At 57.1% G+C, this 18311-nt stretch overlaps 1 protein-coding gene across 2 annotated transcripts; it reads right to left on the bottom strand.

Moving 5' to 3' along the window:
* Positions 1–7: 7 nt before the first annotated feature.
* Positions 8–18141, bottom strand: IFFO1 (intermediate filament family orphan 1). Of its 2 annotated transcripts, none has more exons than XM_058655887.1 (9): positions 17312–18141; positions 14100–14160; positions 13847–13942; positions 10415–10555; positions 9370–9527; positions 9124–9244; positions 8749–8841; positions 1200–1330; positions 8–580 (listed from the first exon to the last, which is right to left on the bottom strand). In XM_058655887.1, exons 1-9 carry the CDS (start codon positions 18073–18075, stop codon positions 469–471), a joined length of 1677 nt encoding a protein of 558 aa, XP_058511870.1. In that variant the 5' UTR covers positions 18076–18141; the 3' UTR covers positions 8–468. The 2 variants fall into 2 exon arrangements, with proteins under 2 accessions (XP_058511870.1, XP_058511869.1); XM_058655886.1 differs by having other exon boundaries at positions 8749–8844.
* Between the last annotated feature and the right edge of the window lie 170 nt (positions 18142–18311).

The raw sequence follows: 18311 nt of genomic DNA on the forward strand, positions 1-18311 counted from the left end.
TGCACCTCCACCGCTGCAAGGGACAGGGGCAGGATGCTCTATGTCCAGGCATGTTGCCCAAGCCTTTCCAGGGCCTCCAGGTGAACCGCATTTCATCCCAATTCCCAGAGCATCAGCACCAACCAGTTATGAGACAAGAGCACAAACTAGCAGTTACCACAGGCGTGGGGGCCACAGCCCATGCTCACACGCCTTCCACAGTGAGGGGCCATGGTCACTCAGCAGCGCTGGACAGGTGGGTGAGTAGCAGACACCCATGCGTGAAGGCAAGGGACCCCCACTGAGGTGGATGGGCAGGGTCCAGGAACCCAGTGGGGCGGGGATGCGGGGGAGCCCAAGGCAGGGGCACCCAGTGCACAGCGGCCAGGCCTGGTATGGGTAGGGGGCACAGGTGACACTCCCCCTAAGAGGCCCCCCATTGCTGCCTCGGTGTGTTCCCAGCAGAGTGGGCACTGCAGGGGATGTCCCCTATCTCAGGGAGCTGTCAGAGGAGACTTCCCGATCCGAGTCCTCAGGCTCGCTTGGCGGCGGTGGCGGCGGCGGGTCGCTAAGTGGGACTGCAGTGACAGCAGGAGACTTTCTAGAAGAAAACGCTCAATGTCACCTGGGGGACCCCCGCGAACTGGGAGGTTAGGTAGCTTATCACCCTCCGGCAGGTGAGGACAGGGGGTACTCAGGATGGGGAACAGGACTAGGACAAGCAGATCCAGGCAGTGGGAGGAGCAGTTCTCTGCACCAACCTGCATTCATCCCAGGGGGTTGGCGGGATGCGTGGGTCAGCCAGGGACCCCCTGGCTGTCTGAAGTTCCAGGACCGGAGATGCCGCCAGGGCTCCTTGTATACCCACCCCAGGGCCTGGGCTTTGTAGGTATTTCTGTGATTAACTTGGGGTCAAAGGCATGATTCGTGGCTCTCTCGACTTTCAGATACAGATCAGTAATTCTGATGTGTTTCTGATCCATGCCAGTTTTTCAGGAACTTTAGGTCAGGAGAAACACGGAATGGGCGTCAGTAGGAAGTGCCAGCCAACCAGCGACCAACACAGAGGGAAGGAGACACCTCCTCCAGCTCTCTGCCAGCTGGTCCGGGCAGCCTCACCATTCCCAGCGGGCAGCCCTTGCTGCCTCTGGGTCATCCGGGCTTGCCAGCCACGGCCATGGCCACTGGCTCTCTGCCCTCCGCTGTAGGGAGGCCCTTACCGGTCGCCCGACTGCGTGATGAGCCGGCGGCAGGTCTCCATCTGCACATCGAGACCCCGCTTCATGCTGCACATCTCCATATACTCGTGCAGGTGCCGGTTCATGTCGCTCTTGGCCGTGGCCAGCTCCAGCTGCAGCAGGACAGGGCAGGGCGGGGCGGGCAGGGTCAGCAGTTGCCTGCGCGCTGTGCCACAGCCAGGACAAGCAGCTGGGCCACAGCCCCAGGACAGCCGGGGCAGCGCAGGGGGGAGGGGCGAAAGGGATGAAGGAGGCTCGGATTTTAAAATAAATTTGACCCAGGCAGGAGGCACCCAATGAACTGTTACTGGTCGGCCCGGGAACCCATGCTTCGGGGCAGTGCTAAGGTACGTGCTGCAAGCCTGCATCCTTCAAGAGCCTGCTGAGAGGGACGAGGAACAGCCTGTGGAGAGGCCAAGGCTGTGGAGAGGTCAAGGCGTAGGGTGTGTGGGGCAACGCACCTCACTGCCCTGACTGCCCTGAGCGTGGGGCCTACATGCCTTGCTGCCCACTGCGCACCATCAATGGCGACCTCTGAGTCTACAACTCTCTGCATGTGGGACGTGACCTGAGGGTGCACCATGCCTTGGCTTGGCTCTTCTCATCTCCCTATTTTATCCTCTCGCTTGTCAGCCATTTCCAGGCACTTCGAAGAATGGCCGCGATGACGACATGTTGATTTCTAAGATGCATCCTAGAGTGGCTGCTGTGGCACAGTAAACTAAGCTGCCACTTGTTGAGCCTCTGCATCCCACTTTTGGAGTGTAAGCTCTGAATCCCAGCTGCTCTGCTTCCAATTAGCTCCCTGCTACTAAGCCTGGAAAAGCAGCAACGGCTGGGCTTTCTGGCTCCTGGCTTTGACCTGGCCAGGCCTCAGAGCCGGTCCAGGTATTTGGGGAGTGAGCCAGCACAGGGAAGGTCTCATTCTGTGAAACTTCCTTTCAAATAGATTGTCTTTTAAGCAAACAGAAGATGTACTCCAACTACAGTTCTGCTCTACACAAAAAACGTGCAAGAGCACGTGTGGGCAAGGGCATGCCGTCTCCAAGGGCTGGATGCTGCAGCCAGAGGTCCCAGCTAGCGGGAGAGGCAGGCGGCCAGCCCGGGAGGGAAGAATCTGGGCCAGAGACGGGTCTGGCCTCCCTTTGTCCTGGGTATAAAGGACAGGGGCCTGAAGGGGAAGAGAAGAAAAGCACTTGGAATTGATGACTTGCTGAGAGAAAGGGGAGGAAGCCGCCCGGGGACACAGGGGAAGCCACCCCTAACTAACATGCGCTGGGCACAGCGGATGGGAACTTAGAAGGAGGAAACGGGGCACAGGGCCTGATGGAGGGGGCTGCTGGGACAGTGGCCCATGGGGCGTAGTGTTGCTCCCCACCCCGGGATTGACAGATACACACACTGGGATCACAGCCGCAGCGTGGGAGCCCACAGAACTGACGAGTCAAACCAGACAGAAAACACTGCTGTCCCCTGCCCCAGCTTGACCCAAAGTCCGCCCGCCTCCAGGCTCACTCGGGAAGCCAGCGGGGGGGGGGGGGGGGATGGGGGGGCAGGGAAAAGGCAATGACCCATACATTTTCCATTCTGGACACCGGACTCATATGGCCAGCAGCGACCCCTCCGCATTTCTCTGCCCCCTCCCCCTGCCACTTCTGAACATATTCTTTGAATTTCTGTCTGCCATGCCACACGTGGACATTCGGATGGGCTCCAAGGCAACACTTCAACGGGCAGAGATGGGGTAAACTGGTCCAACCAGGCGGCCAGCCTTCTCCTGTCCTTCGCCCTCCTTCATGTCCACAGCCCTCAGGCTCCAGCTTTCCTGTTTTTCTGGATTGTGATACCTTATCAGGGAGTGCAATTGCCCACCGGGCTGGGCTGCAGAACCCAGAATTTACTACTCTGACCACACCTGGGTGCATGCCTCTCCCTCCCCACCTCACCCACACATTTAAAGCAGGGAGGAGACAAGGTCGTGACTGGAAGTCACTCCTGGACTAGACAGTCTCTCTGGAAAACCGTCCCCTACCCCACCCCACCCCACCCAGCCCTGGGGGAGCAGAGGGCTGTGGGTGGGATGGGGAGCCGGTATTATACCGGTTACTGTGTGGCAACTCCTCGGCTGCACCGTCCATGGCCAAGGCCATTTCAGCGACCAACTGTGGAGCTCAGCGAGATGGGCACAACCAGGCACAACACTGCCACTGAGGCCACCACTTCATTGCTCCTGATTCTTCCAACTTGGTTCTGCTTGGGGAGGAGAGGGGTGCTGCAGGACTAAGAGAACAGCCCAGAGGGCTCTTCATCAGGGTACGTGTTAAAGGAGAGTCCAGCAGAGATGGCAGCCCCAGGTCACAGCCCTGCGGCCCCTCTTGGGTCGAAGGCACAGGGCTAACATCCTGCACTGGGGGGTGGCCTGGGTGAGCTAAGGAATAGGATGGGGGGCAGCACCCAGTGAGGCCAGTAAAAACAGGGCCCTGGAGACCAGCTCTGGTAGGGCCCAACTGGCTGCGCCTTTAAGATTTAGCACTGTGTGTGTGCGGGTGTGGGCTGCAGGAAAGTCAGGAACAGGCCAATTGGATGATGTGTGTTGGGAGAATGAGGAAGTGGCAAAACAATCGTCACTTTCTTCTGAAAATGCAGGCAGCCTGAGTGCACATGGCACAGAGGGAGGGTGAGAGGGAAACAGAAAGCCAGAGGCATGGGCAGGGCAGCTCCATCCCAGCTCCGTCCCCGCCTGGAGCTCAGCTGAAAGCCCCAGCTGCACCTGTTACCTCTGGAGGGCGCCACCCCTCACCTGTAAGACTGAGCTGCAGCAGTTGGGACAGAGCCAACCAAATGTTGGCTGCAGTCAGCTTGTCACAGAGTGGCACGTGAAGCCACTGCCTGTGACACTGGCCCTTAGGCTCAAACCCAAGGCCCTGCTAATAACAATGAGCTTGGGAAGGCAGTGGAAGATGGCTCAAGCACTTCCCACACACAGGGGAGACCCGGATGCATTCCTTGGCTCCAGGTTTCAACACTGCCCCATCCTCCACCGTCCCCAGCCCCCCGCCCCCATCCCGCTGTTACAGCCATTTGGGGAATGAGCCAATAGATGGAAGATCTCTTTCTCTCTGAGTCTCTCACTCTCTTGACACTCTGCCTTTCAAATAAATGTCTAATAACAACAAAACAATGTTACCCTTAATGGTGCACTTACCATGAGCCAGGCCCCAGCCCAAGCTTTGTATGAGGACACTTCAGGGGTTACTGGGGATTGCCCCTGACTAGGCCAGGCTGCAGCACCTGCTGGTATGCAGGAAGACTGGGTCTGAGGCAGGTAGGCTGGGTTGCAGCACCCCTCAATTCCTGTGAGGTAGGGGCCTGGGTGGGACAGAACTGAGCAGGCAGCTGCATTCAGTGGTATGTGTGCTGGCTGGTCCAGATCACAGATTGAACCTGACCCTGCACTGGGTGGCACACACAAAAGTCTGAGGTCACCACAGGTGAGGTTTCTTGGGAAACTCCCGAACTAGAGTCCTGGGCTCAGACCCCAGTCACAGGAAAAAAAAAAAATCGCATGTGGTCTGACCTTGGAGTGCATACATTGAGACTGGGCCTCATTGGTTGCCTGTGCAGCGGACAGCATGTCCAGATAAACACGGGGTATATGACAACAAGCTCATACTAGGCCAACAAGGAAAGTTAACTGCCATGTCAGAGGTTGAAAAACAGAACATGTCGGACAATTCTCCTGACCAAGCTTTGCAGCACATTCCTGGGTCTGTGGATGCACCAAGGCAGACTTCATCTATTGATGAGACAGTAGACCTTGGGAAGATTTTCTCAACCCTGGAGCAATGAAGCCGACGACATCACAAAACTATCAAAATCACTCAACTAACGCCCTCGGAACAGTCTTTCCCACACTGGGATCTCCACGCATCATCAAATGACCATCCCCCTATGCCCAGGTGCTGACACGGTTTGACAGCAAGAAGTGGCCCTCTCCCCACTTTCCCTTCAGACACAGGACAAAAACCAAATGAAACATTTGTCCTACCCACTGTTCTCCATGCCTGACACTCCCCACCCTGATCAGAAGCCTACATGGGCATGCATCCCTCTCAATTATGTAAACAATATTAAAAACAAGAAGCAGGAAGGGAGGGGGCAGAGCCGGCAGGGGGAATGAGGGGGGTGTTCCCTTGCTGGACAGCTACTCCCACTGGGATGGGGGCAGACCAGACCAGGCAGGGCTACAACACCTGTGGGCCTCACGTGGCCCAGATCAGGGAAAAGCCAGGCTGGGCTCATTGATCCTACTGGTGCAAACTACAATTAGAGTGGGTGAGGGTTGTTTGGGCTTAGCTGCAGCATCAGCTGGCAGAAGCTGGCACTGGGGGCTAATTCTGTCAAGTTAAACTACAGAACCACCTGGAGAGTGCATAATCTGGGAGTGGGAATGGCCTGGGAGGGAAATAGTGGGCTCCTCCCTCTTGGGTTACCACCCCCACGGAAGGGAATGAAAACTAGGACAGGGGCTGGGGTGGCTAGACAGAGAGACATCCAACAGCACCTGTGCGGGCTGCATAGTTGAGCTGGTTAGATGGAACTAGGCTTTAATACCCATTGACATATACAAGAGCCGAAGGGGATGTGGGACAGACCAGCCTAGTCTGCTGCATATACTGGCAAACCAGGGTAGGGGGTGGGTCTGGTGGGGGTTATTGTGGGTCGCTCCGACTAGGCTGCAGCCCATACTAGTTTGTGTGAGGGCCGAGTATGTGCTGGGCAGAACCAGGCTGGACTGCGGCACCTATTGGTTCCAATGGAAGACAGGGCTGGAAACAGAACCAATCCAGCAATTGCAACCACCAGCTGATTGGGGCGATGGACTGTGCCGGGCCCTGTGCTTGCTAGTACATGCAAGAATCTGGTCTGGGAACACCTCAGACAAAGTTTCTTTGGGGGTCCCCCCAAATGAAATGCCAGACTCAGAACTGGAACCATGAAAAGACAGAGGACAGAACAAGTCAATCAACCACCTCAGCTATATGTTGGCAGTGAAAAACTGCGCAAATGGAGACTCTAAGATGGACTATGTCAATCAGTAGATTTTTCAACGACCTCATTGTGCTTGGAGTGGTGAGATTAGCAACAATTCAGAACTGTTGAGTTATCAAAACCACTTGAGCAAGACCCTCGGAGCATGCCCCACATCGGGGACCTGGGGGGGGTGGGAGACTGGGTGGGGCTTCTGCCTTAAAATCTCCTTTTACCTCAGATAATATTAAGGAAACAATATGGAACTAATTGTCTTACCCATTTTCCTGTAGCGCTTGAAACTTTTTACCCTAATTATGCAAAGATTGTCAAAAAATTAATTAATTAAAAAAATATTAAACACAAAATTTAAAAAATTTTTTTCAAGTGCCTCAAAAATGAGATGAAAAACTAAGTTTATGGGGCTTGGCAGCGTGGCCTGGTGGCTAAGGTCCTTGCCTTGATCCCATATGGCCGCTGGTTCTAATCCCAGCAGCTCCACTTTCTCTCTGTCTCTCCTCCTCTCAGTATATCTGACTTTGTAATAAAAAAAATAAAATAAAATCTTTAAAAAAAAAACTAAGTTTATGGAGCTGGGCATGGTGGCGCAGTGGGGTAAGAGCCTGATGAGCAGAGTCCCATCCCCTATCAGAGTGTGTGGCATGAGTCCCAGCCCCGCTGCTCCCAGCCTGACTTCCTGATCATGTACTTGGGAGGCAGTGATAGCTGCCTTACAGACTTGGGACCCATGTGGACCATGTGGGAGACCCGGATGGAGCTCTATTAGTTTCCTGGCTGCAATGAGGCCCAGTTGTTGGTGTTTAGGGAGTAAAGATGGAAGATCTCTCTCTGTCACTCCACCTTTCAAGGAGTCAGAAATAAGTAAACACTTTGAAAAAGATCATGTGTGGGTTTGATGGCTGCTGCCTTACGTCCCCCGTGGGTGCCAGTTTGTGTTCCGGCTGCTGCTCTACTCCTCCCATCCAGCTCCATGCTATGGCCTAAGAAGGCAGAAGAGAATGGCTTAAGTTCTCTACACCCGTGTGGAGACCTGGAGGAAACTCCTGGCTCCTGGCTTTGGACCAGCTCAGCTCTGGCCATTGTGGCCACAGAAGGAGTGAACCAGAGGATGAGAGATCTCTATCTCTCTCTCTCTCCTCTCTCTATAACTCTGGCTTTCCAAGCATTATAAATAAAGATCGATCAAAAGATACTTTATTTTGGTTTGGAAAAAAAAAGTGAGGAGGCAGGCATCTGACTTAGCCACTGAAGATGCCAGCGGGGTTGCCCACATCTTCAGCTGCAGAGCTGAGGTTCAAGTTCTTATCACACTCACTGGGGGGCAGCCGAGTGGAAGACTGGAGGTGCAGGGCTTGGCCCTGGCCTCAGGCTAGCCCACCATCACAGCTATGTGGGGAGGGAGCCAGTACTTGGCGTGTTCTTTCTCTTACACCCCCACTGCATTTCAGTGCCACAGAATTGGCTGGGGCGGGGTGGGCCAGGGCGGGGTGGGCCAGGGCAGGGTGGGCCAGGGCAGGGTGCCTAACTCAGCCTGGTGAGTAGCTTCGATGGCTGCAGCCAACACTGGAGCGCCTGGCTTCCAGTTCTGCCTCTGACTCCAGCCTCCTGCCAAGGTGGGGCCCAGGCAGGCAGTGGCGTGACAGCTCAGAATCGGGCTTCCTGCCACACACAGGGAAGCCTTAGACTGGGTTCCCAGCTCCCAGCTTTGGCCTGGGGCAGTGAGCAGCTGCTGGGAGCTGTCTCTGTGCCTCTTAAATAAGATAAATTTAAAAATAAAAATTTGAAATTCATTCATGGCTTCTTTATAATGCATTTTTTAAAAAAAAAAAAATAAAGATCTGTGTTATTTATCTGAAAGGCAGAGTTACAGAGAGGGGTGGAGAGAGACAGAGAGAGGTCTTCAGCCTGCTGGTTCACTACCCAGATGGCTGTGATGGCGGGGGCTGGGCTAGGCAGAAGCCAGGAGCCTAGAAATCCACTCAGGTCTCCCACATGAGTGGAAGCAACCCAACCCCCAGGCCATGTTCTGCTGCCTTCCCAGGTGCGTTAGCAGGGAGCTGGATCAGTGCAGCAGCTGGGGCTTGAACCTGTGCCGGCACAATGCAGCAGCTTAATACACAGCACTACAACACCAGGCCCTCAAGACCTTTTTGAAGATTCCTTGTATGTGTGTTGCCAGAACTGTCTGCACTGAAATTAAAATGATCTTTTGCTTCTGTTCTCCGGGAACCTTCTAAAGTGCCCTGTACACGTATCATGTCTTCTGTTTCTCACAGGAGCCTGACAGGGCAGGTGTCATCAAGCTCTCCGCCTCACTAACTCTAAAGCACGCTTAGCGAGAAGGAGGAGCTGGAGCAGAGCTGGACGAGGCCGTCGGGACTGCAGTCCACACCAGGGGTCCTGGGGGTCCTCTCTAGGAACCCAAGCTAAGGTCAGTCCCACAGGAGTGCGGGAAGGCCCTGGCAACATCCCTGCTTACCTCGATCTGGTCAATGGTTTCCTGATATTCTTTCTCCCGGGTTTTGAAGAGGGACTCGGTGTCTTTGATCACCTTCTCCAAACTGTCCTCCTGCTGCTGGGGGCCGAGTGAGGCAGGACGGGAGGCGGCAAGGGGGAGGAGCAGGCGGGGGCAGGGTCAAGAGACAGAGAGAGAGAAAGTCCGGTTAAAAGCAACTGCAGAGAACAGGAGGAGGTAGAGGATGAAGAAAGAGGGGGTAAGCGGGAGAGGATGACGACTACACTGGGAACACAGCGAGGGAGGGAGGCAGGCGGGCAGGGAAGGAGTGAGGTGGGAGGTGGGTTGGGGGGTGAAGGGGAGGCGTTGGAGGGGCCCCGGGACCGGGAGCGGCGTTACCTCTCCCTGGGCCTCTGCCGCTGCCATGGCATAGCCTGAGAAATCCTCCCAGAGCAGCAGGGTCTCCTCAGTCTCCTCCCAAGTCAGGCTGTCACAGTCGTCCTCAAAATCATACTCCCGCCTAGAGACAGGGAACCCCGGTGGGCGGGGCGGGGCGTCAGGCTGCGGGGCGGGGCGCCGGCCTCGTGGGGGCGGGGCCAGGCCCGGGGCGGGGCCGGGGGCGGGGCCGGCCGGCCTGGCACTCACAGCTGGTTGAGCATGCGCTGCATCTCCTCGTTGATGCTGAGGGCCGTGCTCTCCTCCTCGTCCCCCTCGGGCTGGCGGGGCCCGGCGCTCTCCGACAGGGAGGGGTCCTCCTCCACAGGCGCCTTGCGCTCCCGCTTCCGCCCCCCCATGGATGGGACCTTAATGGGAGACAAGTGCAAAGACTACAGAGACGAGGCCGGGTGCGTGAGGAGCGAGGGCGGAGGGGTGGGGTGTTGTGTCGGGGATGGAGAGGGATGGGTGGGAGAAAAGCGGGGGACCAGCGAGGATGGGGGAGGTGGGGTGGGCAGACGGAACGGGCAGAGAGAAGAGACTCGGTTATGACGGCGGCGAAAGAGAGAGAGACACGGAAACACGCAGGGCAACACGGACACAGAGCGGGGCAGGGCTGCGGGCTGAGGAAGGACAAGGAGAGAAAGAAAACAGAGCGGTAAGATACGGGGTGCAGTGGCTTCGGGGGGGACGGGAGATCACGCTGACATGGGCAGGGTGGCCAGAGAGGCCATTCTGAGTTTCTAGGGGAGAAAAATAAATAAATTAAAAATTAAAAATTCGTGGTGAAATGAGGGAAAAGAGAGTTGTTGGCCACGAGGAGGAGGAAGGGGCCGACGCTGGCCACAAGAGAGCCTGAAGGTACCCCCAGATCTGACGAGTGGGAGAAAGAAGCCGAGACAGAAAGAGAGTGGGGACTGTGGAGGTGGGAGGACAGGAGAGAGAGAGAGAGAGAGAGAGAGAGCAGGAAAGACTCCGGGCCAAAGAAATTGGGGCCAGGTTAACGGCCACAGCTCGGGAGGCCTGGGGAGGAGGGGGCGGCTGGGACACGGACAAGCGGACTAACCAGCTGCCTCTGTGCGGACGGCACGAAAAAAAAAAAAACAAGATGGAGGCAGAGAGGAGGGAAGCAGACACAGGAGAGAGAGGGAGACTGCGTCAGAGCAGGCTGGCGCTGCCCCCTTCACCACCGCCCGGCCTGGAGGGTCCCAAGGGCACAGGGCCGGCGCTGCCCCACCTGGCCAGGAGCCCTCACCTGGAACATCTGGATCACATCCTCACAGTTGCGCTGCTGAGCTAGGTCGCAGAGCTTGGCGGTGATGTCGATGCGGCGGCAGATGTCCATGTCTACCTTCATGGCTTTCTCCTGGATCTTCGTGTCCAGCTCCGACAGGTTCTGGGCCGGGGAGGGCGGGGACAGGACCCAGGCTTACTCCCGGAGCCCAGCAAGCCTCCACTCCCACCAGGCTGGTGCTGGAGGGCAGGAGGCATCCCTTTCCCTAAAAGGTCCCTACAGCACGGTGCAGCCTACGGCTGGGGTTGTTTTCCAACTGACTTCACTGGCCAGGAGGGAGCCCTGGCAGGTGAGGCCTGGTGCCTGGGGCATGTCAGAGCCGACAGCACTGCTCACCCTCATGGAACTTAGGGAAAGATCCCAGCGCATAATGTATCATAACAGGAATTATAGCAGCTAACACTTAGCACCAAGTATGAGAACACTTCCGAATGTTTAAAAAGTAAGTTTAAGGAGGGTGGCATTGTGGTACAGTGGGTAAATCTACTACCTGCAATGCCAGGGTCCCATGTGGGCATCAGTTCATGTCCCAGATGTTCTACTTCCCATCTAATTCCCTACTAATGCACCTGGGAAAGCAGCAGAAAGGACAGCCCAGGTACTTGGGCCCCTGCCACCGACATGGGAGAACTGGATGAAGCTCCCAGCTCCTGGCGTGTGGCCATCTGCGGAGTGAATCAGCAGGTAGAAAATGTGTGTATGTGTGTGTGTGTCTCTCCCTCTGACTTTTGAATAAATAAATAAATAAATACATCTTTAAAAAATATATCAAGGGGTCAGTGTAGTTGCCTAGCGGCTTAAATCCTCGCCTTGTACATGCCAGGATCCCATATGGGTACTGGTCCTAATCCCAGTGGCCCCACTTCCCATCCAGCTCCCTGCTTGTGGCCTAGGAAAGCAGTCGAGGACGGCCCAAAGCCTTGGGACCCTGCACCCATGTGGGAGACCTGGAAGAGCTCCTGGCTTCGGATTGGCACAACACTGGCCGTTGCTTGGGCTTGCATCGGACGGAAGATCTTTCTTTCTGTCTCTCCTCCTCTCTGCGTATGACTTTGCAATGAAAATAAATAAAAAATCTTCACAAATCAAAAAAGATTAGAGGGTGGGTGCTGTGGCATAGTGGGTAAAGCATCCCACATGGGCACCAATGGAGTCCTGGCTGCTCCACTTTTAATCCAGCTCCCTGCTGATGTGCCTGGAAAGCAGCAGAAGACACAAGCGCCTGGGTCTCTGCACCCATTTGAGACCCAGAGGAAGTTCCTGGCTTCCGCCCAGCCTGGCTGCAGCCATTTAAGGAAAGAACCAGTGGACAGAAGATCTCTTTGTCTCTCTCTGCTAGTTCTGCCATTCAGATAAATAAATAAATCTTTTAAAAAAACAGATTCAGTCAACTGCCAGCACTGGGACAGACTAAAGCCAGGAGCCTAGAGCCCCGTCCAGGTCTCCCACATGGGCGACAGCGACCCAAGCACTTGCCACTTCCACTGCTTTCTCAGCACATTAGCAGGGAGCTGGATTGGCGGCAGAGTAGTCGGGATGAAACTGGGACTCAGATTTGGGTTCCAGGTAGCAGGCAGCAGCTTAGCTCACCGGACCACAATGCCAGCTCCCATTTTGGTTTTTGGATTTTTTTAAAAATCCATTTATATTTACTTGAATACCACATACAGCAAGAGGAAGGCAGGCTGAGATCTTCCACACACTGGTTCACTCCCCAGATGTCTGCAACAGGCTGGAGCCAGGCCAAAGCTGAGAGCTGGAAACTCAATCCAGTCTAACATCTGGATGATGGAGACGCAACTACCTGAGCTGTCACCTGCTGTGAGCCAGGATGTTCATCAGTAGGAAGCCAGAACGGAGAGCAGAGCTGGAGTCCACCGCACTCCAATATGGCACATGGGTATCCCAAGCAATGTTCTAACTATTGGGACAAACATCTGCCTTTAAATGGATCTCTTGATTGTATTTTCCATGGTTTAAAAAAATTTTTTTCACTTAATTATTTATTTGAAAGGTGGATTTAGGACCTGGCATAGTAGCCTAGTGGCTAGGCTAGGGTCCTCACCTTGCATGCACCTGGATCCCATATGGGTGCTGGTTCATACTTCCCTTCCAGGTCCCTGTGTGTGGCCTGGGAAAGCAGTCAAGAACAGCCCAAAGCCTTGGGACTCTGCACCTGCGTGGGAGACCCGGAAGAAGCTCCTGGCTTCGGATCAGCTCAGAACTGGCTGTTGCGGCCACTTGGGAAGTGAACCAGCAGATTGGAACATCTTTCTTTCTGTCTCTCCTTCTCTCTGTATATCAGACTTCCCAATAAAAATAAATGAGTCTTAAATTTAAAAAAGGGAGGGGCTGAGAGATAAAGAGAAATAGATCTTCTGTTCACTGGTTCACACCCCAAACGGACACAAAATCAGGGCTGGGCCAGGCTGAAGCAAGGAACCTGGAACTTGCTTTGTGTCTCCTGCATGGGTGCAAGGACCCAAGTATCTGGGCCATCTTTTGCTGCTTTCCCAGGCCGTTTGCAGGGAGCTGGATCGGAAGTGGAGCAGCCAGGACTTGAACTGGTGCCCGTATGGGATGCCAGCACTACAATGGTGGTTTAATCTGGCTGTCATGAATTTTTTTAGTAAGATGTATTAATTTATTTGAAACACAGTTACAGAGAGAGGGAAACAGGAAGAAAAGGGGCTATCCACCAGCTACTGATTTACTCCCCAATAGCCTCAATGGCCAGGGCCCGGCCAGGCAGAAACTAGAAACCCACAATTCCATCGGGGTCCCCTATGTGGGTGCAGGGGCCCAAGTACTTGAGCTGTCTTCAGCTGCTTTCCCAGACACAGCAGCAGGGACAGGAAGAGGAAAAGGTGGGGACTTGAACTGGTGCTCATATGGAATGCTGGCACTGCAGGTGGCAGTTTAATCCATGGAGCCACCTCCCTGACCCTTCCACAACTTATCTGAAGTACCCTTGTGCACACAGGCCCCAGCCTGGGTGCTTAGGAATGTTCTGGAGAATTCTCCTAAATATTGGTTTTCTTCCCGGTCCCAGGCCATGGCTGAGGCTCCACAGGCCAGGGAATTTGCCTAGGGCAGCGGTCGGAGCTGCAGCATCCAGTCAGGGCACTGGCTGCAGGCCTGTAGAAGGCTTGGACAATCTCTGGTAACACGCAGGCCACGCTGCCTGGGGCCCACCCCCGTACCAGGCCTATCTATGTTCCTCCTTTAGCTCTTACATCAGACAGCAATAAAGAGGAAAAAGAAAGCAGAAGGGAGTGGAGCGGAAGGGCGCAGCCGAGTGTAGGGGACACAGGCCCGGCTTTCTAGAAAGGGCTGCCCCCTCCCCAGGGGCAGGGTGGGGGCAGTAGGGCAGGTCGGGCTGGCGGCACTCACATTGCTCATGAGCCCCTTGAAGACCACTAGCTCAGCTTTTAGCTGCTCCACCTTCATGGCCAGCTCCTCTTGGCACGCGTCGGCCTCTTGGGCTTCCTGTGTGCAGAGAGAACCCTGGTGACCATGTCACGGCACAGGCAGAAGTTAAAGAAGAGGAGGAGGCCGGAGCAGCTGGCCTCGGGGCTGGGTGGCCCACTGCGGGTGGAGGTGGGGAGCCCCAGGGGAACCGGGACCCCAAGCCAGCTGCCCTCACCTCCTGGAGTTCAGCCACTCGGTCTTGCAGCTGCATGCGCACCGTGTACTCTTCTTCCCACCTGACAGACAGGGCAAGGAGCGGGAGGGAACTTAGGGACTGGGATGCCTCTGCCCTGCTGCCCCCACCCCATGCAGGCCTCAGCCACTGGATGGGCAGGGACACATGGCCAGTAGCTGGGGACGGGGGGAGGAGGGCAGGGGAAGGCACAGCGACAGCTGTCGTGTGCTCCACACTTGCTGGCAAGGCCGAGCTCGCCAACTGTCTTCCCGGAAGCACCGGGCAGGCCAGGCACCAGGACTATTATTTAAGAGCGAGTGCTGCAGCTCTGGGCCTCAGCATCCCTGCTCAAGCCCCAGCTTCACCAGCTGTCCAGCAGGCCTCGACAACCACTGCCTGCCCGCGCCAGACCAGGCCCACCAGGCTTAGGCTCCCATGTTCAGTGGCACATATCCAGTCTCCCGCCTCCTGCTCACATCACACCAGAACTCCACACCAGAACTCCAGCCTGCAGCCCTGCCTCCTGTGGGGCCACTTAATCCGGGGAAGCATGGGCTGCTTCAGAACCCTGGGAAGGGGGCAATGTTTGCCTCCCCATGGCCCGGAGACCCCAGGTCCCCAGCAGCCCAAAAGCAGAGGGGCAGCAGACACTGGAGCACCCAAACCCAGAGGGAAATGAAAACTTGAAAGTGGGAGCAGCACCCCCTGCTGGCTACAACCCTGAATGCAGAGACCCAGGCCATGTGTGGGCATAAGGCCCTGGGTGGCTGCAGGGTGGGATACACAGGGCACGTTCTGCCACAGGGGAGGTGGGGACAGGGCCCCTGCAGAGGGCTTGACCCTGTCCTTCCAGGACCTTCCCACCCCGACGCCACCCCAGGATGCCCGGCATCCATTTACCACCACCAGGGAAAGCTGCTTGCATGAGAACAGAGCGCAAACTGGCCTTAGGAGAAAGGTGGCTGGGAAACAGCCAGGAGGACAAGCAGTAATGCCAGGCCCAAGACGGGCAGCTTCTGGAGCCAAGGATTACGTAGTCTGTCCTTCCCTCCCTTCCCATCATCTCCCTTGCAGGCTCACCCTCCTGCCTGGCTCACCCACAGTCGCACTGCAGTGTTCCTAATAATAACTCCAGGAGAGCGCCTCGGCGCCCCTCCCAGGCAGCCAGGGAGGGAGAGCCAGCTGGGCCTCCACCCTTGGCTCCCTGCACCCCTGCAGGCCACCTCCTGGCCCTCCTGGCTCCCTGCCCCCTTCCCTGCAGGCTTCCACATGTCACTCTGCATTCTGCCACATGAGACTACATGGTTGCTTCAAAAACAAAAACAAAAAAACCCAAAAAACTTTTCTTTTCCAGACTTTGTTTTCTTCATCTACAATATCAAAGATTGGGATGTGGTAGCCTCATGCTCCCTCTGCTCCGAATGGGGGTGGGGCAAGTCCTCGGAGAAAGCTAGCAAGACTGAAGTAGGGCCAGGCCCATCAGGGAGGGCACCACGTACTGTCCGGCAGTGAACTGAGCACGTCCAAGTGGCAAGTTAAGGAAGAAGTCAGGGGCAGGACCAAAGCTAACGAAATCTCAGGCAGAGAGGGGGACTAGTCAGGGAAGCGCGCCAGGATTACAGACACCCTCTTATCAGACATTCACCCGAACGGGTTCCTCGTGCCCTCCACCCAAACCTGTTCACCCTGGCGAGGCTCCCGTAACACGGGCATTGACTGGGCATCCCTGCATCCAAAGACATTGGATCCTGGAGCTGAGGAGAGAAAAAAGGGTAGGGGCTGTCCCTGTAGGGGAAATCCTGAGGAACAGGGTCGCTGGGAATGGAAGTCAGGGGACCTGGGCACTCAGGCTGTCCCGGGAGCGCGCGGGGTGGCAAGGAAGAGACTGGAAGGAGGGCAGGGGATCTGGGGCGGAAGGAGAAGCAAGTGCCAGTGGCACGTACCACAGGGCTTCAGCTCCGGGGCTGTCTGCATGGCACATGAGCTAATCAGTCCCCGAGAAATAACTCTTTGTTGCCCTGGACAGCTGGACCAAGGACAAACGCTTGTTCAGCGTTTAAAAAAAAAAAAGCCCAAAGAAGTGCAGTTGTCCCTGTGGTTGTGGCTGTCTTCCAGAACTATCCATGTCCCACAGCTGACCGCATTTCATGCACTCCAAGGCACAGGCCAGGGCAGGGCTCCGGGTGGCACCTGACGGGTGGGGTTAGGACAACTCAGACTTACCAAGCGGCCAATGACTAAGGAAGCTAGCATAGGAATCAACACCCCCCAAGAAAACCCACTGGGGGTCTGCAACTTGGTCAGCTCGGATAGATGACAGATTCCCTAAAGGGTACCCATCCCCAGACCTGGCAATAACTTCCCAGGATGGTCAGCCGTGGCTAATTCAGGCACCACCGGTGCCAGGGCTGCTAGGGCAGTTCCCAGGTCTGTCCACCAGGGGTTAGACAAGTTGCCTTGAGTCCCCAAGCCAGAGCTGCCCGCCTGCCACCCCTTCCCGCCCCACCCTGGCATCCCCTGGTCAGCTGGGCCCTGTGCTGTGGTGGGCCTGGTTATCAGCTGCCTAAAGGCCTCACAGGGTTCCAGGCCAGCACTAAGTCAGCACACCCCTGGTGTCTCTTAGCTGGGCCCACAATGTCCCCACCCCCCCCCCCCCCCAGCTGATGCACCATCACAGGGTGTGTCCATGTTCCCAACTTTGGTGCTTTGCATGCTCATGGGTCCCCCACCCCCGTGCCCTGGAAAATTCTTCTCACACTTTCTTCCCTGGATTTTTGTAGCTAACTGCAACCAAAGCCTTCCTTAAGGAGGCAAAGGGGGTACCAGGCTCTCCTCTTCCACCCCCACCCCTGTCCCCTGGGGGTGGGGGACGTTCCTTTGGAAAATTCTGGGGCAGTGACTTACATCCCCCACTAGAGTGCAGCCCCTCCTGCAACACCCCTAAAGTCACTCTCCCAAGAGAACTTTGGTCAGATGCAGTATCTCCCAGACCTGGCAACTCACAAAACCCCACCACATCCTCCCAGCTCTGGCCAGATGGGCCAGAAGCAAGCAGGAGTCTCCCCCAGGGGTCTGCTGCTGTCGCCAGTCTCCTGGGTCCACCTCTTTCCACCGCACCAACTTTCCTGGGCTCTGGATCCCTTGCCACTCCCAGCCCCTTGCGTGCCGGCCGCCACCGAGCCCGGCCCCCGACCCGCCCGGCCGGCCCCTACCTCCGCTTGTACTCGTCCCGCTCCCGCTTCACTTTGGCCAGCACGTTGTAGAGCGCGCGGATCTCAGGGGTGATGGTGTCGATCTGGACGCCCACCCCGTCTGGGTGCACCCACGACAGGCCAGGCCCTTGCACCAGCGTGGGCTCCAGTCCCGGGCCGAGCCGGCGGGCGTGCGAGAAGGACCAGATGGTGCCGGGCATGAAGCGGGCAGACGACGAGTAGGCGGCCGAGGCGGAGGTGGCGGGCGCCGCCGGGGGCGCCGGGGGGCCGGCGGGCGAGCGCGCGGGCGAGCCCAGCACCCGTGCCGCCGGGGAGCAGACGGCGGCGGGCCGCGCGCTCAGGGGCAGCCCTAGGGGCCGGATGGGGCTGACGAAGCCGGTCTGCACGGCCTGGTCGCGGCGAGCCAGGCCCCGCCGGCCCTGCTTACCCTCCTCCAGCGCCTGCTGCAGCTGCTTCTCCAGCAGCCGGTTCCGGCGCTCCAGCTCGTGCACCTTGGCCAGGAAGCAGCGGAAGCGGAGGTTCAGGGTCTTGAGCACGCTGATGTTGGAGCCCAGGTCGTTGCGGAGCGCCATGGCTGCGGGGGGCGCCGGGCCCGGGCCTGGCGGCGAGAAGGCCGCGGGGCCGGCGGTGGGAGTGAGCGGCGTGGCGGGTAGGTCCCCTCCTCCGGAGCAGTGGTCGCCCCCCCGGGGGTCCCCCAGCGGCCCGGCCAGGCCCTGCTGCTCCTGCTGAAGGAGGAAGAGGTTGGGCCCGAATAACGGATTCATGGCTGCGCCTTCTGCTGGGAGATGGAGCCCGGTTCAGGAGCCGGGGATGGAGGGTGAGCGGCAGGAGCCAATCAGGCGGCCGGGGCACGCTTGCAGCCAATCGGATTCCCATGGACCGGGCAGAGGTTAGGGGGGCGGGCAGACAGGAAGCCAATGAGAGGCTCCACTGAGCTGGGGTCCTGTACCCTTCCGGGTTTGCCGCAGTCTAGGCCGAGGAACCCCCTGGCCAAACCGCC

Source organism: Ochotona princeps, chromosome 27 (genome assembly GCF_030435755.1).
Source record: "Ochotona princeps isolate mOchPri1 chromosome 27, mOchPri1.hap1, whole genome shotgun sequence".
Taxonomy (NCBI): Eukaryota; Metazoa; Chordata; class Mammalia; order Lagomorpha; family Ochotonidae; genus Ochotona; species Ochotona princeps.